The sequence below is a fragment of the Aythya fuligula genome, chromosome Z (assembly GCF_009819795.1).
Source record: "Aythya fuligula isolate bAytFul2 chromosome Z, bAytFul2.pri, whole genome shotgun sequence".
Taxonomy (NCBI): Eukaryota; Metazoa; Chordata; class Aves; order Anseriformes; family Anatidae; genus Aythya; species Aythya fuligula.
The window spans coordinates 74,489,342-74,513,373 of NC_045593.1; the positions used below are offsets into that span (position 1 = coordinate 74,489,342).

At 38.3% G+C, this 24,032-nt stretch overlaps 1 protein-coding gene across 1 annotated transcript in view; it reads right to left on the reverse strand.

The window, feature by feature from the left end:
* Positions 1–348: 348 nt before the first annotated feature.
* PTBP3 (polypyrimidine tract binding protein 3) overlaps positions 349–24,032 on the reverse strand; it is a 65,019-nt gene continuing 41,335 nt past the window's right edge. The window contains exons 6-15 of the mRNA XM_032206725.1: positions 18,014–18,157; positions 15,502–15,612; positions 11,203–11,377; positions 7,878–7,955; positions 7,037–7,176; positions 4,043–4,076; positions 3,326–3,418; positions 2,524–2,740; positions 1,411–1,488; positions 349–740 (exon numbers count right to left, since the gene is read on the reverse strand). Coding sequence (XP_032062616.1) covers positions 608–740; positions 1,411–1,488; positions 2,524–2,740; positions 3,326–3,418; positions 4,043–4,076; positions 7,037–7,176; positions 7,878–7,955; positions 11,203–11,377; positions 15,502–15,612; positions 18,014–18,157 — 1,203 coding nt within the window. The 3' untranslated portion in view covers positions 349–607. The remainder of the gene's footprint in view (positions 741–1,410; positions 1,489–2,523; positions 2,741–3,325; positions 3,419–4,042; positions 4,077–7,036; positions 7,177–7,877; positions 7,956–11,202; positions 11,378–15,501; positions 15,613–18,013; positions 18,158–24,032) is intronic.

A 24,032-nucleotide genomic window follows, 5' to 3' on the forward strand; every position in this document is an offset into this window, starting at 1 on the left:
AAATATTTTTTATTCCACAGCGAGAAGGCACTGCCTTTTCTCTAATAATTTAACCCATACGAACAGCATAGACTTTGTTTTCTAAGAAAAGTTAGTTGTAAAGATTTGCCAAAGTATGAACACACACCTCAGTAACATAAATACTATTCAGAGGGCACTCACAGTCAATGCTTGCTTTTCTTCAAGAAATCCAAGCACTATTTCACATTCAAATTAGTGTTTAATATATGTAGAGTAGACTCATCATTTTGTTAGATTTTTTTTTGTTGTTGTTTGGTGTATTGTAAAAGCACTCCAAAATGTTTTGTAAGGCTGATTTGGAATAAAAACTAAAAAGATATCCTCAAAACAAAATTTTAAGTAGGAAATTTGATGATAAATATTATTTCTAAAAGACATTTCGTAGAAGATCTTTTTATGAATGAATATTAAATGTTGATCACATACTGGCAGCTACAATCAAAAAGATCATCCCCTAATTCTTCGCTGTGTGTATGAATAAGCTTTTTCTTTTAAGAGGCAGAGTTGGTCACAGCTGCTTCAGTCTCTATTTGAAGATTTTAACCAAAACTGCAATGCTGTCTTAAAAGGAATGTTCACAGAAAAGTCAGATTGTAGATTTTGAGAAGGAAACTCGGAGGTGATGGTTGTCTCCAAGGTCATGATTGTGAAGCGCAATGAGAGCGTGAACTGCTTCTTCCACAGAGCCCAGCTGGATAAGAGCCATTTTGCAATCTTTCCTAAGTACAACAAAAAACATTATTAATCCTAATCAGAATTTCATCACAGTAGCCAATACAAAAATATAGTGCATGTATTTTTTCAGCCATGCCATATAAATTGCTTCCACACTGAACAGTTGTGCAGTGACTCAGATTTAGTTATGCATCTGATAAAAAAGGAAGATACCAAGACTACATAAATTTTGTGGATTAATGGTCTACAGCCATGCCATTCTTCCATAACTATACATTTCAAAAAGATGAGTCAAGATATGGCTCAAAGACCTCTAGGAAACATTTGTATTGTCTATATGTATGGGATTGTGCTAAAATAATGTTGCCAAGCAACATTTATAAATGCTAGAACAGATTCATTGTCATCTTTCACTTAACATTTTACATATACATCTTGTATTTCTTTTTGAAGAAGGTACTATTTCATGTACATTCCTTAAACTTATCTTACTTCAAACACACGTGGAATTTGTCAAAAGTCCAAATATCTTTCATTTAATTATGATAATATAGTATCCCATTTGAAATTTTAAGATTAGAATTGTCATAAACATGTCACAGCTGTACAGCTGTTACCTATAGATAGTGTCATACAGAAATGGAGTTTCCCAAAAAAAACATTATCCATCTTCCAGGATGAAAGATTGCACAATGTTTTTACATGAGAACTTACTGGAAGAATTTGAAGGCTTTCACAGTAGATCCAGTACCTGCAAAAAGGTTCTTCAGATCATCAACAGAAACAGAAGGCCTGTTTAAAAAACAAAACAAAACAAAACCACCTCAACTTGCAAAAGAGCACAGAGATCGGTAATATTATCAAATTCCCAGTTCTGGCTTCTAAACTAAATTTGAGCATCGAATACCATCTCCACCAACGTAAGCCCAGTCAATGTTTCAGCCCCCAAATCCTGGCTTTGACACTAAGATTTAGCGCTGTAGTATGCTACAAAAATAATTCAGATACAATCTACTGCTTTTCATCCACCTTCAGTCCTGTCTCTGTTAAAATCAGATTGCATAAAAATGAACGGGTAACTCCAGATATATATGAGGTCTTGTAATTATTATTAGTATGCTTCATGTATTTTCAATTTTGAAAGTTTTCTATTTTACTCAAAAAGACATTTAAGAAGTGTCCTAAATATATTTTTTTCTTGTTTGAACAAAATTCCAGTTTCTTCTTTTTTTTCCCCTAGAACAGCTGCAGAACAAAAGAAGCCTGTGCAAACTTATGTTTGGTTGTCAGTTCACACATTGTTGACAACATTCTAGCATGGAAAAAGGTTGTTTTCAGTTTTAAAGTACACACTTTTTAGTAACTGCTTTTTAAACACAACTTCCCCTTACATGATTATTCTAAATTCTCTACAAACCATTATTTAAAGCATTAGAAACATTAAAAACTGTATCTACATTACATAATGATGCTACTGATGAATTTGATGCAATGTAACTCTCAAAAAGCATGTCTTTAATTTTCTATAAAAATTTGTAACACAGAACTTAGGATATGAAAAAATAAATATATTTTCTCAAGAAAATGTAAACTCTATTAAAACTTATCAAGAAGAGTAATAACTTTCAATCCATTATCCTCTTCACTAGCAATAAAAAAAGACAGTTACAGGATTTGCTTGTTTTTAGTTACAGAGCAGAATGACCCAATTCTCAGGAAACTGTAGAAGGACAAGGAAATTTACAGCTCACGTCAGGCTTTGTAGCTTTTAGAACATAACCTAAAAAACATCATCTTTCCAAGAAAATTGTACATGTAGGTACTCACGGGATGTTGGAGAGATGCAGGGTGGCAGATGGAGGAAAGATATTTTGGAAGTTCTTAGAGCCAGGCTTCTTAAAGCGATGTAAAGGGCTGTTGCTATAGTCCTTTGTCAAACCGTGGTCCTCTTGTCCTTCACGAGGCAGTTGAACAAACTGATGTTTTGAAAAAGTAGCATGGAGGACCTTCCCATAAAGCCTCTGTCCATTCAAGTTGCTGATAGCTAATCAGTGAAAACATCATTTGAACAGGAAAACAGATGATTGGAGTGGAAGAAAAAATGATTTTTTGCATACTGCTGTTTTCTCCTATTTAGTGTCAGATTTCACATTCTCATTTTAAATAGCAAATTCCATTTTTATGAGGTGGGTTATGTTTCCCTTCACAACATTACATTTAAAACAAGTATAAGGATGTATATATCCTCCAGTCTAAATGCAACAGAAACATAAAACAGCTTTTCAATAAAGAGCACTCGATTATTTTTCAACAGGTACATATAAGATGATGTACATGAAAACTCTATGAGTTATTTACAAGGTAAACTAGAGGAAAATTCTATGATGTTTTAATTCTAACATCTACTAGACTGAGATTTGCAGGTTGTTTTTTTTTTTTTTTAATCATTATAGGAAAACAATTTGCATACATGAAAGTAAGCAGATCAATATTAATATATGAAAGATGAAGTTTGTAAGCATCACCATGATGGATTAAATTTGTTACATTAGCCACTGACAGATGGCGAATTCCTAATCTTTATCACATTCATGGTAGCTACAAGCATAACTGCCTTAAAAATGAGTACCTAGTTGAGCCTGGTTTGCATCTGCCATCTGAACCAAAGCATTTTCTTTTTTCTTAAACATGATCTTCACACGATGCACATCACCATACACACCTGTGGAAACCCAGAAAGAAAAGTTGTCCAGACAATTACTACAAAAAGCTCAAGGGCAAGTCTCTCTCTTTTGATTAACTTTAGTGTAAACAAAGAACAGTCACCTCATTAAACAGTTTGGTTAGAATATTAGTATGAAAGAGAGCTTTCAAGCTTGTGTATTATTTTCTGAGGCTCAGAAATAGGGGAAAAAAACAGTATATCTGTCATAAAACTGCATGTCTGTGTTCAACTCTTAAACAGTGCAACAGTGTTAAAGTCCTCACAATAGAGGCATATTAAAATATTACCATGAGAACATTCTTCCCTGCAAGTAACGTATCTGACAATTCTGTAGTGTGTTTCCCCTGATACAATCTTTTTTTTCATCTTACTTTGCTTTACCTTTCTTTTCAGTAAACAAATCAGAGCACACACTGGTTGTTCTGAAACCATAACCATTCTGCCTTTTTGGTACCTGTGTACTACTGAAACTACTGCCTCAAAATTACTGTTGTTTTAAAACCAGCCCATTCTATTGTGCATTTTCTGGACAAAATGGAACTTTAATTTACCATTGCTTGTCAGTTAAATAAAAAGAATTCTAGTCCTGTAGTTTCTCAAGGTATATTTGACATATCTTACCAAATAGGATGAAAAGTCCATGTGGTGTGATGGCCTGTTTAAATGATAAAATGAGTATATTATTTTTAAAGCCATGCAAATAAAGAAATCTACTCCGTAAGTGCGGGGTAAACAAAAAGAATGGGAGAGATACTGCACACTAATACATAAAACTGTTTCTCCAAAAGCCATTCCCTTCAGTAACTACAGCGTATAGCATTCTTGTTAATATATATCTGCTATGCATATATGAAATATTTAAACAAGCTAACACTTCAGCTCATGCATTTTCATCACTCAAGACTGAGTCATGCTGAAGAAGTTATTAATATATTAAGTGACTTAATTACTTGAACTTATTCTTTCCAAGCAGTTCATTCACTGAAAAATCGAAGCCATTTGCTACACTAGAAATAGAAAAGAGCATTCAAGAACTCCTTTGTCTTTTCTCAACATGAGATACCAACAACAAAACTAAAACTGGTTGCTTCTAAATGTATTTGCATTGTCTTCAGTTTTGTCCTCATCTCTGCACATGACCACAATATGTGACACGTGTACTATTTAATTGCTTATATATGAAACATATGGAAAATGCTGTTTAAATTTTGTTTGATTAGAAGTTGTGAGAACAAAGCCTGACTCTAAAAGAAGTAATTTTTCTTCAGAGGTTTTTAATTAAACCATAGTGTACCAACTTCCCCAAGTACCAAAGAAGTTAATTTATACCTTAATGAAAACAGATTTTATTCAACTGAGATGAAGATTTTGCTAGAAATAAGTACTAAAAATACCTACTTATCAGAAGGCACTATTTGCATTCTAGGCCTATTCCTTTTCAACTCACAAGGTCTGAAATGTTTATCAAAACATACCTGAATTATTTAAAAACAGAACACACTGCAGCCTAAATATCACCCTATAAAGAAACAATTAATATCAATGTAAAATGTAAATGTTTTTCAAGTTTATTCTTTTGCCTTGAATACTTTAATTCAATGCAGAATTTATTTAAAGGCATTTCCTAATGAAATGAGACTGCAATATTTCTACTAAAATATGCTTTTTTGGGGAAGATGTGCAAAATAGCTAATTTAAAAATCATGAAGGATAGTTCAAACACACAGTGAAACCCTGCAGTAGAGTAGAAATGAAAATTGAAATAAGATGAACCAGATTTTCAATACATAGAAAAAGACGAAATAGGCTTCAACCACTACCAACGAACAAGTGTAACACACTTTCCTAGAAATGTATTTACGATGACTTACATTTCCAACATTTAATGTTGTTGTATGTTCTTATTTTTACCTTTTAAAAAGTTTAGCAATATTTAATGAATTTACGTTGTATCATGCATTGCAGAGTGATGTTCTACATGACTTCTTAGATATGATTGGTATTAGGTAAAGTGGCAATGTCCTATAACCAGCTTTGGTCTATCCTTTACGTATCCTTATTTTTAAAAAGCACATTCCTTTTAGATTCAGATAATCATCTTGAATAATTAGCTGTAGGAAGCCTGTCCACAGCAATCATCAGAAATTAAGTGATAAGATACACTAACAAAGCAAAGTATAATTGGTTTGTCTTACAGTCCTAATAAATCTACAGCTATTTCTTTTTATGCTTAGTGTAGAATTCAACTATTAGGACAAAAACGTAGGAAACACAGCAATTACTTAAATACTAAAGGAATTGGTCAACAAATTTTTAAACCTTAGTAATAATGAAGTTAACTTCCACTTTGACTATAACTCAGTTTTATCAGTTTTATGGTTAAGTGAATTTAATGAGTGAGTAAAATAAACAATTTTACATTGCTGTTGAAGAACTGCTTATCAGCAGTCAAGCAGAAATGTGTATTAAGACATGGCCTTTGTAAAGCTTATTTATTTATTTAAGAGATGTATATTGCTTTTAATTACGTATATCAATGTGTAATGTTTGAATAACAGGGGCAAGCTTATGAAACAATCCACTATACAAATAACTATCCAAATTGTCCCTGGCAATTTTACAGCCAACATACCAAAAAAAAAAGAAAAAAAAATAAGTGGTACTATGGAAAGTGAACACGTTTATTTATTAGCTTTTAAAAAAATAGAATCAGATAATTAAATTAACTTAAAAAACTAGAATCATAGAATATCCTGAGTTGGAAGAGACCCACAAGGATCACCAAGTCCAACTCCTGGCTCCACACAGGATGACCCCAAAATCAAACTATCTGTCTGAGAGCACTGTTCAAACACCTCTTGATCTCCAGCAGGCCTGGTGCTGTGACTGCTGCCCTGGGGAGCCTGTCCCAGTGCCCGACACCCTCTGGGTGCAGACCCTGTCCCTAACCCCCAGCCTGACCCTCCCCTGTCCCAGCTCCATGCCGTCCCCTCGGGTCCTGTCGCTGTCCCCAGAGAGCAGAGCTCAGCGCCTGCCCCTCCGCTCCCCTCCTGAGGGAGCTGCAGGCCACCATCAGGCCTCCCCTCAGCCTGCTCTGCTCTGGGCTGAAAAACTAGGAAGATCCTATCAATGTTTTGAAATGCATTTGTTTTGTCATGCTTTTATCTTCCTTTCCTGTCCCTCCTGTTTCTCCGACTCCTCATGTTTTGTATCAAATGAAAAATTCTTTGGCTCCTCTAATGATAAAGTGGTACTCAAGGAACTCTAACTGAGATACCAGTGAGTGTAGTCATAATACATGTGTACATTGTCTACCTCTTCAAACATTTCTCACATCTGACCATAGACCCTTTGCTAATTAGTAAGCTTACACTACACTGCTAGATTATGTTTCCTGAAGTAAATTGTGCTGAGAATCTTTTCACTGCTGACCAGGGTTTTTAAGCCCCATCAATACTGCAAATTATCTCAAACAATAATAGAGCTGCCCTGTTTTTGATACCATCAACACAACAGCATTCCTCATGTATGCCTTCTGCTTATGTTCATTTCCAGAAAGGATTCTGCCAGTTGGTGTACATGGATACTTGCATCACTTCTATTGATCATACTTACCTCAGGGTTGAGGTTGCTGACCAGTAAAACAGAATTTCCTGGAACACCAGTAACACCTGGAATAGTTATCCGCCCAGGTGCTGCAGATGTGGGGACTGCAAGAGAACCAAGTGCTCCAGCAACAGCTGGAACTGCAAGACCTGCAAAGGTATTAATAGCAATGCTTGAGACATTTTAGAAGACAAAATCAGGTTAAGCAAAACCATCAATATTTGATTTAAAAAAATGCTTTAAAGTTATTTAGTTATTCCTAGTATCTGACCAGTAAAGCAGGATGCACCTGCCCTCTAGAGATGAAAAAATATTGAGCAGCCCAGAAAAGAAGTTAGCACCAAAGTTTATCCTGTGCGAGAAAGGAAAAGATCACTCAATCTAGAAAACTATTAATTTCTCATCTAGCTATGAAGCCCAAAAAGCAAAGACTTCCTACTTTACCTTTTTACATAACAGAAGTTCTGTAATTCTTAGAAAAACAGATGCTTAGAATTTCTTCTCTTGCAGGTTATCTTTATCATCGCATTAAATTTAATTATGAAATTAAAAACTATATCAACGTATGTGTTTTATTATGGCAAGAAATTGTACTGAATACTATGATATACAAAGGTAATCAGAATGACTCAGGTGAACATTGGGTTCTGACTGCTAGACTTAAATTGCTCTGAAACCAGGTGTACTCAGATAGCAGTACTGCTTTATATATATACATATATACATATATATATATGTATGTATATATATATATGTATGTGTATATATATATATATATATGTATATACACACACACATATGCATACATATGCATACATTTATATGTATATATATATTTAATAGAACTTACCAGCACCATGAGGAAAGGCCACGGCTTGGACAAATCCAGCAGGCCCTGCATATGGTGGCAACACGATGCCATGGGAGCCTAGAGATAACAGACACATCTAATTATAACAGACCTGAACATTCCTCACAGGAACGGGACTCAGCTGCCAGCACTGCTATTCTGAATGTGCTTTGTGATTGCATCTTTTATAAAAGGTTTGGGTTAAAAAACTCTAATGAAATGCCAGTTTCTATGTTTCACAAAGACAATTTTCAGTTACTTTTGAAGGCAATATATTCATTGTCTTTCATTGTCCCTCTCTAAAAAGAAGTCAGGGCAAGATGTAATTTAGATGAGTTTAATTATGAAAGCACAGCATAGATTGGCATTCATTAAAGTTGAAGTACCTGTGGTGCAGTGTTTGCTAAAGCACGTTTTTTATTCATAAAACGGAAATGTATTCTAGAATTTTTCTAGAATAGATGAGATACATCTATTTCCCAGATATTTCTAAAAAAAACCCTAAGGGTTAAATAATGCTAACAACTAAAATAAGTCCAAGTTTCTGAAGTTTACTAGCTATTGAGATGAATAACGGATACATATTTTTCACATAAAATTCACATAATTTTTTTCATATTTTTTACGTAAGCAGATGTACTTTTAAAGATTGTATTAATTCATAAATAACAGCAGTTGTAATCACAAATGTATTCTAAATGGATTTAGAATAACAGGGCATGGAGAGTCTTAGCACCAAAGGTTGCTCAGTGGCTTTTATGTTATATGGAGTTAAGTGCTACCTTGGGCAACAAGTAAGCTTGTGTTAGATATAAGCTTGAGCATGAATTCTTTCATATGTTAGCACACTAGCCTGTTTTTTTTAAACAGTGCATATATAATCAGCAAATACAACCTGCAAACTTGGCGAAGTCTTTGTTTTACTACTCAAACCTCCACCACTGACTAAAATAGCTACATTCATTAACAGATGGTTATTGACAGGAATAATACAACACCGTAAGAAGTATCAGTTATGAATTACAAAACCAACAAATGAAACAGACACCACAGATCATGTACTCATGAATATCGCATCATGTTACACCTCCTCTTATCTGTAGTGACAAAGTGCCTTTAATACAAACAATGGAATACATTTATCACACCAAAGCAAGTCATTGTGTTCTTGTAATACACACACTGGTGCATTATACTGACAAGTTCTGGCCATATAGATATTAATCACTTATTCAAAATCCAGGAATGATAATGGAAACATTAATGAAGAAACAGATAAAGAGCTTTCATTCTGCCAAATGAGACCTGCATGTTGCACACTGATACCAAAATCAGGCATGTAAGAATAGTCAAATAGAACTAATGCAGAAAGATCTGGAATTCTTTGTTGCATTTTTTATTTGTAAAATCACTTTCTTTACAGCTAGCACATTTCAAAGCATACTCATTCATATATCTCTGCCCATGCTCTGTGGGCGAGGGAAAGTTTTAAATCCAAAGCATTCATAAAATCCACTTGTTTATAGTTATACATTATAGTGCAATATCTCAAAAAAAAAAAAATCAAGACCAATTCATTTTTGCTATTAAAACAACTTCAAGTCTGCAGGAGGAATTGGATGCACTATTCTGACAGAGATACCTGCTTTATCTTCTAGTTCATCAAAACTGCCTGCAGAAGTAATAACATAGGAAGCATAAGTACTGACATCACTCCCTGTATTTTTTCCTAATGTCACACAGCTAAGTATTATTTGAACAAGCCTATGGCAGCATATCCACCTTGTAACAGCCGACAGACATTAGAAGCACACTCCATCCAATCTACAGCTATTTTTGAAAAGAAAAATATCTATTCAGCTTCTTCACTATGACTACACTATAAAAACATCTTTGAGGCAGATGTCATAATCTTCCTTACATCAGTACACCTCTGCCGTTTTTACCATTCCTATAAAGGTTCAGACTGAAAATGGGCCAGCAGAGTGCCCTTGACACAAAGCAGCCCAATGGTATCCTGGCTTGCATTGGGTCAAGTATTGCCAGCAGGTGAAGGGCGGTGATTGTTCCCTGTCCTCAGCTCAGGTGAAACCACATTTGGAACAATGTGTCCAGTGCTGGCCCCCCAGCACAAGGGAGACATGGACACGCTGGAAAGTCACAAAGAGCCACAAAGGCGATGAAGGAATGGGAGCATCTCTGGGAATGAGAGTGACCAAACACTAGCAAAAGTCGCCCAGAGTTTGTAAAGCCTTTCTCCTCAGAAATCTTCAAAAGCCACCTGGACATGGCCAACCTATTCTAGGTGTCCCTGCTTTAGCACGGCGTTGGACCAGATGAGCTCCAGAGATCCCCTCCAATCTCTGCTATTCTGTGATTCTGAAAAAATGAGATTACTAGCAAAGACAGGTTTGGAAGAGTGAGGGGAAAGGAAATTGACAAGTGTTCATCTGTTATTCCCCCCAAACCATGTTTACTATGTTATCTCTGCCCTACAAGCAAGTTTGTCCTTAATCTCTTCTAATTTTACTTCACCTTTTCATTTGCATTTCAGATTATGTAAATATAATTCATTAAAACACAGAAGATTTGTAACAGCCATGCAGCATGTTTCCATGATGCTCTATGGCAAAATCTCAAAAAAAAAAAATAAAAATAGGCATGGATTTCATAAAGACCCAAAGCCTGCCTTTAAGGAGACAAGCAAAAACAATCAAGAAAGTAGTGAGCACAACTCACTTTATTACTCTAATCAGAGCTACTATAACCAGCGATTCAAAAGAAAAAACAAATCCAGTATCTGCCCTAGCTATCATAAAAAGAGAAAGGAGAAAATTCTGCTGCCTTTTCTATTGTTCTAACCAACATTAGGTACCTGTTCAACAGTGAGACAGTTTGTAGCTGTGTATTATTGTTAAAAGTTGTCATTAAAGAGAAAGAAAAATAGCTAAGATTTCTAAATTGCCTTGTGAGCACTTCTTCCAGCTAATCAGATTAGTCTGTTTGATGATTTGCATTTATTACCAAAGTTGATTAGATGAGCATGTATGCACTACTTATGTCAAGAAGGTCTCTCCAGTGTCACTACAAGCAGACACCTCTTTCTCTATGCCACAGAAGTGACTTCTAAAAATGAAGAAAATTTCTGAAATTTTATCTCTTAGAAGGCAACTACAAAAGACATAAACGCTATATTTATTAATGTAAGTTGTCTAAGATTTTGTTCTTTAAAGCAAGCAGCAAAACTACATCCTGAAGGGTAATGCAACATAAAAAGCATAATGATCATCCTGTATATTCATCATTAAAAGTAAAGGTTTCTTACCAAAGGAAGCAGGTATGGCAGAGTCCATGACTGGAGGGCCATCACCAGAGGGAAGGTCAAGGCGAGTGAAATCTCTGCTTTTATCATTGTTGTACTTTACCTTAAGGCTTGTTAACTTGGAGAATTCTATACGCAGAGTGCAGCACGCATTGTAGATATTTTGGCCATCCATAGCCTGTAGAAATAGTTAAGTTTTTAGAGACAAAATGCGTATTTGCAGCCTCCCTCCTAGGTTTACTTTATTTTCACCCCACAATTGTATCCAAACAGAAAATCACCTCTTTCTAAGGTGCTGCTCTCAAACATGAGCTGAGCTGGACAATTACACTGACCCTATCCTTCCCTAGACATCCAGTGTAGAGCTTAGTGTAGTCCACTAATTAGTATTACATTACCTTGTCCCACTATATGAAACACAGATTTAAAAATGACTTGATTTCTGGTGAAGACTGGTGACCTGGACAGGCTGGAGAAGTGGGCCCATGTGAACCTAATGAGGTCCAACAAGTCCCAGTGCCAGGGGCTGCACCTGGGCCGGGGCAATGCCAGCCATGAGCACAGACTGGGAGAAGAGCTCCTGGAGAGCAGCCCTGCAGGGAAGGGCTTGGGGGCTCTGGTGGACAAAAGGCTCGACACGAGCCAGCAGTGGGTGCCTGCAGCCAGAAGGCCGACTGCGTCCTGGGCTGCACCAACAGAGGGGTGGGCAGCAGGGGAAGGAGGGAGGGGATTGTGCCCCTCTGCTCTGCCCTGGGGAGGCCCCACCTGGAGTGCTGCGTCCTCCTCTGGGGCCCCCAGCACCAGAAGGGTGTGGGGCTGTTGGGGCAGGCCCAGAGGAGGGCCATGAGGATGATCAGAGGGCTGGAGCTCCTCGTCTGCGAAGAAAGGCTGAGAGAGCTGGGGGTGTTCAGCCTGGAGAACAGGAGGCTCCAGGGAGACCTCACTGCAACCTCTCAATACTTAAAGGGACTTATAAAAAAGATGTAGAGCAACTTTTCATTCGGGTAGATAATGATAGGATAAGGGAGGACTAAAAGAGGATAGATTTAGCCTAGACATTAGAAGTAAATTCTTCACTCAGAGGGTAGTGAGGCACTGGAACAGGTTTCCAAGAAAAGTTGTGGATGCCCCATCCCTGGAGGTGTTTAAGACCAGGCTGGATGGGGTGTTGGGCAACCTGATTTAGTGGGCGGCATCCCTGCCTATGGCAGGGGAGTTAGATAATCTTTAAGGTCCCTTCCAACCTGAGCCAGCCATTCTATGATTTTCTACTTTTAATCTTACTTGTTTCCTTCTTAACACATGCTATCAGGTACTAGTAGTGACACTAATTTGAACATATTTATGGTCCCTATAACATAATGAAACTCCTTTTAACACTAGTTATTCTGAGAGAGATCAAAGTAGTAGCATTTTTTTTTGCTCAGACCAATCATAAAAGAATTACAGAATGACAGAATGATAACATCATTTAGGTTCAAAGACATCATCAAGTCCAGCTGTTAACCTAGCATTGCCAAGTCCACCTCTAAACCAAATCCCTACGCACCACATGTACACATCTTCTGAATACCTCCAGAGATGGTGACACAATCACTTCCTGGGACAACCTGTTTAAATGGTTCGCAACCCCTTCAGTGAAGAAATTTTTCCCATATTCAACCTAAACCTTTCCTGGCACAACCTGAGGCGATTCCCTCTTGTCCTATCTCTTATTGCTTGGGAGAAGAGATCGACCCTTACTTCGCGACAACCTCCTTTAATCTAGTTCTAGAGAGCAATAAGGTCTCCCCTGAGCCTCCTTTTCTCTAGGCTAAACAACCTCAGTTTCCTCAAACAGTCCTCATAAGACTTGTTCTCGAAGAATCCTTCACCAGATTCCTCACCTTTCTCTGGACACGTTCCTGAACCTCAGTGTCCTTCTTATAGTAAGGTGCCCAAAACTCAACATAGTACTCAAGGCGTGTCCTTACCAGAAGGGAGTACAGAGCTGAGTATCACTTCCCTCGTCCTGCTAGCCGCACCATTTCTGATCATGGTGGGTGAAGTTAAAAATAATACTCAAAAGACACTGGTTTGCCATAACATACAGGATTATGACTTCAGTTCAGTTTACATTATCTGAGTAATCATACAAATTTCCCTCATATCTCTAATAGGGTATCATTTATTATTAATAATACCATTCTTTAAGTAAAGATGTTATTGTTAACAAACAGGCTATAGTCCCAACTAAAATTACTGATTTCCAACATTTACTTAATCTCTAAAGATAAGTGAATTTACCTGGTAGATGCATTAATGAAAGTTAATATGTGGACTAAGTACAAGTACCAATAGTAACAAAAGAATATTCTGTTCTTTCCATTTTGAAGCTGAAAATAAAGACAACTTCAATAATAAAACAAGTATAAATGTTCCACTTACTCTATCCTTTTGGTAATTTTTTTGGGGGAAAATTCTGAATACCACTTAATTCTTAACAAAATCTGCTCTTTTGCTTACCTTTTATGGGAAGTTTTAAATGACTGCATTTACTTACTAGTATTGAGGTGACTACATATGTTATGGAAAAACGTGAAGTGTCTCAGACAGTTTCAATTAAGCATGGCATTATTTTTTTTTCTGTTCTTATTATTTACTTCACAGTTCAAGTACTGCAAATGACAATTTGTTACATTACTGTCCCTTCTGCGAAAATCCTGGAGGTCTTGACTACCTGTATTTAATTATTGAATTACTCCAGACTCAGGAAACTAACACATTTCCCTTGAAATTAAAATATTTAGGCATGACAAGGAAATTAGTTATAAAAGTTTGTTGTTGTGTTGGTTTTTTTTTTTGACAAAACTCTGTGTTGTGTTTACATGGCAGGGTATTGTTAGCAGGGGTACTAACAGGGTAGCCTCGGTGAGGAGATGGAGGCTCACCCTGTCAGACAGAGCCAGTTACAGAATCCTAAACTAAATCCTTCACTGAAGCTGGTGGCACCTGTATGATAATATTTTTCAGAATGGGTAAAAGAACTGTGCAGCAGCTGGGAGAGAGGAGTGAGGAACAGCCCTGCAGCCCCCAGGTGAGTGCAGCAGGAGGGCAGGAGGTGCTGCAGGCAGGCAGCAGCAGTTCCCCTGTGGGCTGTGCAGGGAGAGGCCCCTGGTGGAGCAGGCTGTCCCCCTGCAGCCCATGGGTCCCACATGGAGCAGATCTCCATGCTGCAGCCCCCCCATGGGTGGAGGAGCCCCCGGTGGAGCAGGTGGATGTGGCCTGGAGGAGGCTGCGGCCCATGGAGAGCCCCCGCAGGAGCAGGCCCCGGGCCGGAGCTGCAGCCCGTGGGAAGGGCCTACACTGGATCGGTTCATGAGGGACTGCATCCCATGAACGGACCCCAAGCTGGAGTAGGGCAAGAGTGTGAGAAGGAAGGAGCAGTAGCCACAAAGAACTGTGGAGTGACCACAATCCCCATTCCTCACAACGCTGCACTGCCTGTGGGAGGAGGAGGCAGCACAAGAGCCAGGAGTGAAGCTGAGCCTGGCAAGAAGAGGGGTGTGGAAGGTGTTTCTAGTTCTCACTGTCCTACTCTTATTAATTGGCAATAAATCTTCCCCAAGTCGAGTCTGTTTTGCCCATGTTGGTAACTGGTGAACTATCTCCCTGTCCTTATCTCAATCCACAAGGTTTTTCATCTTATTTTCTCCCCTAGCCCTGCTGAGGAGGGGGACTCAGGGAGTAGTTTGGAGGGCACCTGGCAGCCAGTCAAGGTTAACCCACCACAGAAACATATGCCTCAAATAGGTCAGATTTTCTTATTTGCTGAGAACACGCATTTTAAAAATCAGGGTACAGCTGGTCTAAAATTATGAGATCTAAAGGGAAAAAATTGATTACTGTAAATTTCTCACTGGAATTCAAACAAGTAAAACATGGCGTTCATCCGATCTCTGGACATTTAATCACACTACAATTAGGATTAATTCTCACTGAAAATGGTCCATTTAGTTTGACAAGGAGAAGGTTTTTTGTGACAACTACAGTTACCATCACTCTTCACTACCAACAGTCCCAATCTTCGACTTGGTAGAATCAGCAAGATTTTGATCTGTGTGCTACACATTCATGTTTGCAGTTAATGGTAGAGTGCTATCCTCTTAAATAATGAGGGTTGCCGATGTTATTCTTGTGCAAGAGTGTTAGAATGACAAGAAGTAAGAAAGGTAAAGAGCAAGCTATCACTAATGTTATATATAATGACCAGTTTATCTTGGGGAGGGAGAGCACAAGAAAACAAAACAGCAGAGTACTTACCATTTTGGCATAGTATGCGTTGGTTGGGTCAGCAAACTGGAGCAAGGTTTGAAATTGATTGTTCTTTGTGAAGGTGATAATCTTCAAGACAGGTCCAAATTTAGAGAAAATCTGAGAAGCAAGGAATATGGACTTTAAGAAAAAAAGAATAATTTTTGCACCATAAAAACTACTATTTTAATACTTTTAGTAATTTTCTAAGAGATTTCTTTTGCGAGACCTGAATAGAAATAGAGTGATATCAGAATTCTGTTTCAGGTAAAAATTAAAATAAATAAATAAATACTACTAATAATAAAAAGATACAAAAGATGGGGGAGAAGAATAAAATGCCCCTAAAGAACAGGCAATAACCTTAACTAAGAGCAGAGGGGTCTTTATCCAATGTGTGCAAAGAAACTGTGGATAATCAAAGCAATTTTGAAACATGGATTTTCACAAGTCAGTTAGATGGGAACTGCAAAAGCCTTTTAAGACACCCTTACATTCTGTATTTCAAGCAAATTTTGCAAATTTGGTGACCAAACATACATCTTAAGTAGTTTTATGTGCCTGAAATAAATTACACAGGCCCGCTGACCAAGCTAGAAGACAAAGAAGGAAAAAAGCAAGATAAAGACCTTGTTTGGCACTTACTCCTAATTTACAATTGAATGGCATTTGATTTACTGCAAATAAAGGCATTGCAGAAAAATTTAAAAAGGTTGAAACTAAATAAATGTACACTCAGAATGAGGACATGTAGCACATGACACGCTCACTACATGACACAACGACAATGTCTACAAAAAAGTGAGCCCACAAAGAATGAGGACAAAAGGGTAGCTAGGGTGTATCATGCAAGTGCAAAAAAACAATGTCCAGAGTAACAATGAAACAGGAAAGGAGAGTTTGGAAAGCACTGGCAGTTTTAGAACAAACTACTGGAAGCGATGCAAAGCACCACAGCAGTCAGGAATGCAGAACCCCCCAGACAAGTATTAATCCTGGAATGGAAAGAAAGGCCAGAGATAAGGACAAGCATCTCTTGCTAGCCTATTAGGCCCAGAATCATGGAAACAAGATACATTGTCCTTAACCTTTGCGCCCACTTTTTCAGTCTCTCAGGATTTCATGCTGCAGTCATCGTTTTGTGGTGGAAGACAGAACAGAAACTTTTTTCACAGCAATTTAAAATTAGCTGTTGAGTTCCTGCTCACAAAGCACTTCCCGTTAAGTACAGCCTAAGTACAGTTTCTGAACGTATGCTTCCACGTGTATTTCAACAGAAGCAAGCAGACATTTTTAAGTTAATGAAATTCCACTTATAACTATTTGTTTTTAAACCTAAACCCTATGGCATACACCAGCTTTGCTTCTACAAAGATAAGACTGAGCATTCTGTTTCTTATAATAAATATTTTAAGGTGAATTGTGGGGAGAAAACAAAAAGAAAAAAAGGGAAGGGGAGGAGAGGAGAGGGAAAGGTAAAAGGGTCTTTGCAATCAGTTAAGACATACAAAATATAATTGAAGCTTTGGTTGACAGCCTGCCTGATTCTACATGAGGCTATACTTACCAGTGAACATTTTCATTTCCATTAACACACTTACAGAATAATGTTACGTTGTAGTTATCTATCACACACAAAATGCTGCTCTAATTAGAGGATAATGTCCCTTGTTAATAACGCCAATTAAGTTCCTTTTTGAAGTATTGCTTAATTTTCTAGAGCTATTGTAAAAGTAGTTAAGTGAGGGTTATTGGACATCTCAAACATTGAAAAATATAATTCTTCAGCACTGAAGTGAACATTAACCATATTCAAGTAAAATAATATGAATTTCTTCTTCCACTGTTTCCTTAGTCAGAAGCAACAAAAGATAAAAAAATGCACAAGGTTAGGTACAGGAATTGCTGTTATTCTGAAAGCTACCACTATTCCAAGCTTTCAGTAGTTAAAGCAAGTAACATTCTAAGGGTTGATGATAATTTAAAACACTTGTCCAAACAACTATACTTGTATATTATATCACTTGTATTAAAATATAAAAATGAATATAAAATGGTCATATATAACGCAACCTACAAAAGTTACCTAGTACAAGGAGTGCTAAAGCATTTGTTCCACAACTTCATAACAACCAAGATTTCACCAGCTCATAATTTTGGCATAAATTCAAAGAAGGTTTTTGATTTTATCGCTGCTTCCAGAGAAATCTTATTGTGTGGTCTTAATGAAGGGAGTGAAAGAAACATTAAAAAAACAACAAACAAACAAACAAACAAACAAACACACATGAATAGCTGACTACAGAAATCCTGTTTACTTTGATTTTTTTTTTTGTGCAAAATCAGTTCAAGCCTAGATGTCTACACAAAAACAAATCATGTTTGAAGTGGCAATCCTCATTCAGAATGAACAATACACAATTGAGGATCCCTAGGTATTAAAAAATAAATAAAAAAATAACTGTATTACACCAGCAACATAGAAACAGATTTTATTATTAGTTTTACCAGTTCTCATTACCTGATACAGCACTTCCAAAGTGACAGGGTAGAAAACATTTTCAACAATGATTCGAAGAACAGAACCTTGACCTGGAACGACTCCACCTCCAGCAGCAAGAGCATCTGGTGCAGCATTCACAGCTTGCAATGCAGCTTGGGCTCTCTGAAATCATGACACAGCAGAGACCACAATTAACTTACATATACACAAGTTATTCATATATAAATTAAGTTAGTTTACAAAGAAAAGCATGCAAAATGCATTTTAAAATGCAACTTTAAAAAACCTTGTTCCTTTTATATGATTATCTACGAAAATGTTATGTAAATCATCCCTCCTCACCTTCCCCCTCCGCTAAAAGAAGTCAGATGATACTCACAGAATTTTAACTTTCTTTTTCAGTTATACTCTTTCTACTTTGTAATGCCATATAAGCAACATTTTGCTTTGATTCTGTAAACTTTTGTCATTCTGGAGGTATATTCCAGCAAATCAATGCAACAGTGACATGGTAATGGACTACCAAACAGTCAGAGTACCACAGACTACTACTTAACCTGCTTTATTAGGATTTCACTCTCTTCAGGAACTGAGTTTTGACAAGCATAAGCTTAAAGGTGCATACATTGCTCTGTTTTCTTAGCTGAGCTCTTGGCTGCAAAAACCAAACCCACACCTTTCAACTCACTCCTCAAACTGCCTCAGTGGAACTTGAGTAGTCTGAATAAGCGTTTTTGATATGCTTTCCTCAAAAAGGACTTCAAGATTAATTCTAAGAGCCCTGTGGAGAGACATTCCTTTCCAAACATAATGTTGTGACTTGAAGCCATATCTCAGTAACACTCTTCCCTTGGAAGATGGACTAAACATGACACAGGGTATGGATGTTATCTGGTTCCATAAACATGTAACCCTGCAAAAACAAAGTGTCCCTCAGGGCTGAGCCTAGACACAAGGATGTCAGCAATGTAGTCGTCAGCTACATGATTGAAATCTCTACAATTTAAATCTAATTCAAATGAAAGAATCATAAGTGAAATGCACACATATATTTTAAAAGTGGACCGTTTTAATTTTAATAGAAGGAGAAAGCAAAGACTATCATATACTGAGCTGAAAATGCTGAGAAACATGGGGTCTTTTGCACTCCTTGTTCTACTTGCAAATATGGGTGTAGTTTTCCTGAGGCTTTTACATACACCACACACTTAACATCACCTTATTTGTTTCTGAGGATAAAAAAACAATCCAGCGATCTCAGATGAGGAAAGAGACAAATAACGTTTACCAGCCTGAAAACTTTGCACGATTCCAGTGACTTGCATGCACAAATTAGAAATGAACAGTGATGCTTGTTGCAATCACTGTTTGCAGCACTTGCACAGAAAAAATCAAAATCCTTACACACCCATAACATTCTATAATTTATATAAGATATACGTATATCTATGTACATATATGTACATGTAGGGGAGCAAGCCCTCTGGGCTAATTACCAGGGCTTTAAACTAGGTGTGATGGGGGAAGGGAGGGGAGCTAAAAGTGACAGAGAAGGGCTGGGGGAAGTTGTCACTGCTCTCACTGTTGAAGACAGTAGGGAAAAACCTCTGAGCTGTCCCATAGGATTGTCCGAGGGCTCCTCAGAGAAGGCAATGATCCCGATACCCCATCCAGAATCTTCCTGCATCCCTCCAGGGGTAACTGTGCCTGCTGCTTCCCTGAAGTGCCATGATACCAATGCACGGAGCATGGGAAATGAACAGGATGAGCTCAAGATCTGTGTTTGATCGTGGGGCCACAATCTCATTACGATCACAGAGACATGGTGGGACAGCTCGCATGACTGGAACGCTGTCATGGAGGGCTATGTCCTCTTTAGTGAAGATGGGCTGGGGAAGCGAGGGGGTGGGGTTGCCCTTTATGTGAGGGAGCAATTAGAGTGTACCCAGCTCCAGCTGGGGAAGGGTGAAGGACAAGTGGAGAGCTTATGGGTGAGAATTAAGGGGTGGCCTGGTAAGGGGGACACTGCTGTAGGGGTGTACTACAGGTCACCAGATCAGGAGGAGGTCGATGAGGGCTTCTACAAGCAGCTGGTAGTAGCCTCACGATCACGGGCACTGGTTCTCATGGGGGACTTCAATTACCCAGACATCTGCTGGGTAAGCAACTCGGCCAGGCACGAGCAGTCCAAATGGTTCCTACAATGCGATGAGGAAAATTTTCTAACACAGGTGGTGGAGGAGCCAACGAGGTGCAGTGTGCTCCTGGACCTCATTCTTCCCAACAGGGATGGGCTTGTTAGGGATGTGAAGGTTGGGGGCAGCTTGGGATGCAGCAACCATGAGATGGTGGAGTTCCAGATGGAACTTGGTGGAAGAAGTAAGGCTTAAAAGCAGGAATGCTGCCCTGGACTTTCAGAGAGCCAACGTCGATCTCTTCCAGGACCTGCTTGGGAGTATCTCATGGGCTAGGTTGCTAGAAGGCAAGGGTGCTTGTGAGAGGGGATCTCATCAATGTGTACAAATAGCTGAGGGGTGGGAGACAGAGGGATTTGGCCAACCTCTTTTTTGCCCCTGTGGGGACAGGACAAGGGGCAATGGCCACAAGATGGAGCACAGGAAGTTCCGCACCAACATGCCAAAGAACCTCTTCACGGGAAGGGTGACAGAGCACTGGGACAGGCTGCCCAGGGAGGTTGTGGAGTCTCCTTCTCTGGAGATATTCAAGGCCCGTCTGGACGCCTCCCTGGGCAGCCTGCTCTGAGGAACCTGCTTTGGCAGGGGGTTGGACCCGATGATCTCTCCAGGTCCCTTCCAACCCTTACAGTTCCGTGATTCTGTAATATGTCTTTAGTATTTATACATTACCTGTATGTTTAAGAAAACACAAATGTAAAAATTAACTGGCAGGTTTTTATGGTACGCCTGACTCTTTGTTACTGACATGGTAACAGGGAAAAAACAGGCTTTATTCAGTGAAAAGAATTGACTGAAGACTTGTTTTCTTCAGGTTCTGAAGCCATTGAGAGCTGTTATCTCATGTTAAAATCTACAAATGGCAAAAGTTCTTTCAAAACATACTGTAAGAAGTATCTCTATGTCATGCAGAATATAAAGGCCATAGAAACAAACATTTCAGTATACCAAGTGAATACAGGTGAGAGGCTAAAACATGATCAGAACACTAATAATGATCTGCAAACTGTGCTCTGTAGCAAAACAAATCTCTAGAAGACAGACTTCACAGCAGACAAAAAATATAGTTAGGCAAACTGATCTGACTTCTTCTTTCATAGGCAGCATAAGCAGCAATCTTTGGAAACACCAAGGAACTGCATCATCAAATCACCCCATCAGTTCACTTTTACCACTGTCCAGAAGTACACAGCAGGCTTTCAGCTTCAGGGACCTCTCACCCCCTCACCCCTCAGCAAGATGCGAGGACAAAATACACTGCTTTGGAGCAGCAGAGACCAGGCATCATGAACTGACAGCAACACCCATTCCCTGTCCCCCTGCACCACCTGGGAAAGGGAAAAGATAGCACAAGCAGGAGCGAAGACAGGGGCCTGCAGGTGGAAGGTCAGCTTAGGTGTTTTTTTTTGCTGATGGTTTTGGTTTTGGTTTTTAAGTTCTCATCATTCTCCAACTCTACCTGAGCTCTCTTCTAGAGTAGTTCTACTCTACTTTTAATGGGTGAAAAATTACTCTTCCCCAGGTCAAGACTGTTTTCCCCAGGATAGTAAGTGGTGAGTAATCTCCCTGTCCTTATCTCAACCCATGAGTTTATTCATCATATTTTCTTCCCATGTCTTGCTGAGGAGCACGAGTGAGAGCGCAGCTTGGTGGGCACCTGATGGACAGCCAACATTAACCCATAAAAGGCATAAAAATGTGTACCTGAAATCACAGTACCATGGTTAACTTATAAATAATGAATCTGATGACAAATTTCTAGGTAAATTGAACTTCCGAGTGCAGTTCTTAAAGATGTAATATGCTGACTGAATGGCTCACTGTTACTGTGAGTCGATCCTGCTACATTTTTCCTCTGAACCCAAACCTACGTGTATTCAACATACTAACCCAGAAAAATTGTTTGTTTCAAATGCCATGTTATGAACTGAGTCACTCACGGAAGAATCCAGCAAGCACTGTCGCTGTGAAGGAGAGAATAGGACATGCAGCTGGAAGCAGGAGACTTTCTCTTTTGGCAGCAAAAAGCTGTTAGGTGAGCTCAATTACTCACAGAATTCCTACTTCAAGGATACCTCAAGCTCCTTCAGTTTTTAGTATTTCTATACTTAACCATAAATGTTCATTGAAAAACGGTATTACTAGTGTCAAGTTCCTGTTAGAAACCTCATCCAGAAGTCCAATTAGAGAACAATTAGTCTTTAGAGTAGCTCCCTCTGGGAATATTCTTCAATCACTTTTTCCAAAACTGCTTAATATTGAATGTAACAATGATCATACTTGTGTTGAAAACTAGATTGAAAACTAAATAGAAAACATTAAATGTGGAGATTTTTTTAAAATCATATACCTTCCATGCTAATTGATAAACTCATCACTCAAGAGCTTCCTTTTATAGTTCTAGGCATTGAGAGAAATTACGAATCTCATCTTGCACACAGGACATGAATAACATAACATCTCCCTCAATGAAGCATGGCTATGTAGTTACTAAAGATCAAAACCTAAACTGAAATTATACAACTATTACTGTGACAAATGACAGTGGCTTCAATGACAATGAAGCGAAACCTTCATCTTGTGCTAAAATCCACTTAAAAGGACAACAGGGGTGTTCTTGGCCATTGCAAAATGAATCCATAGACACTTGCCCATCTCCTACTGTATCTGGACCAGAAATCAGTTCCCAATTGTATTATCAGAAACATGAGCCTGATGATATTGTCTTGAAATCTCTTCACTGAGGAAACTTCCTGGTCCTTTCCTTATACAGAGGACTTTTTCTTCTGAAATGAAGGCTTGACTATCCATGCCAAAAGCTCTTTCACGCTGTTAGCCTTCAAAATCCCTGATGTAGAGTACTGCCTGACCAAAGTTTACACTTGACAAGTATGATTAACAAAATAGTAACTCATAAAAACCATCTTATTTTTAAAAACAGAAAGCTATCTAGAAAAGATGCATAGAAATGTTTTGACTTCTTCACATTAGAAAATGAATCCTTCTGACAGGGCACCTAAGCAAATGAGAAGATGTCTCAAAGCCCACAAGACAAATACTGTAATGTTTAACGCAGTTTGCGTTCATTTATCTTTACAAAGGAAAATAACACCAGGAACAGTTACCTCTACATCTGCAAGACATAGTATGTCCTTAAAAACTTTTTGTTGAGAAATTATTATAAACTATAACTTCCATGCACTACGCCCTTTCATTGACTGGAAAACAGAAAAACAATTTTGAAGCAGTTTTTATTATTCTCTAACTAATAGGAGCAGTGAGCTCTGAAGAATTCACTTATTTCATCTGTTAATTCAGAGGAAAAAACATGAAATTCTTAGAACATATGAAGAGACAGAACCAGAAGCATTTCTTCCTTCATACATTATTGTCTGACTTATAATTTGTGCCTGGAAAGCAAAAAGGTTGGCTGCCATCTTCCATCCTGGTTCATGCAGAGTGCTGTAAGAGAGGCTAATGCTTCCTCCCCCCAAATAAGAGTGTCTTTAACTGAAGTGCTCTGGAGAAGAATGGGGCAAGCAATAGAGTCTTCAGCACGGCATACATACTGGGAGATTCATAGAAGGAGCAAGGAACTTCTCTTGCAGTAGGTAATAAACACTACTGTAACCACATCACATCTCATAGCAGAGAGAAACGAGATTCTCCTAAAGAAGCTAAGCAGGACTTGAAGGAAAAAGTCCAACACACAAAGACACAATGCATAATTTGTGTTTTTTTTTTTTTCAGAAATATACATCCATCTCTATTGGAACACCTAACAGAGTGTTCCCAGTTTCCTTCCTAGTTTGTTTTCTAAAAGGGGACAGCCTGAGGATCCA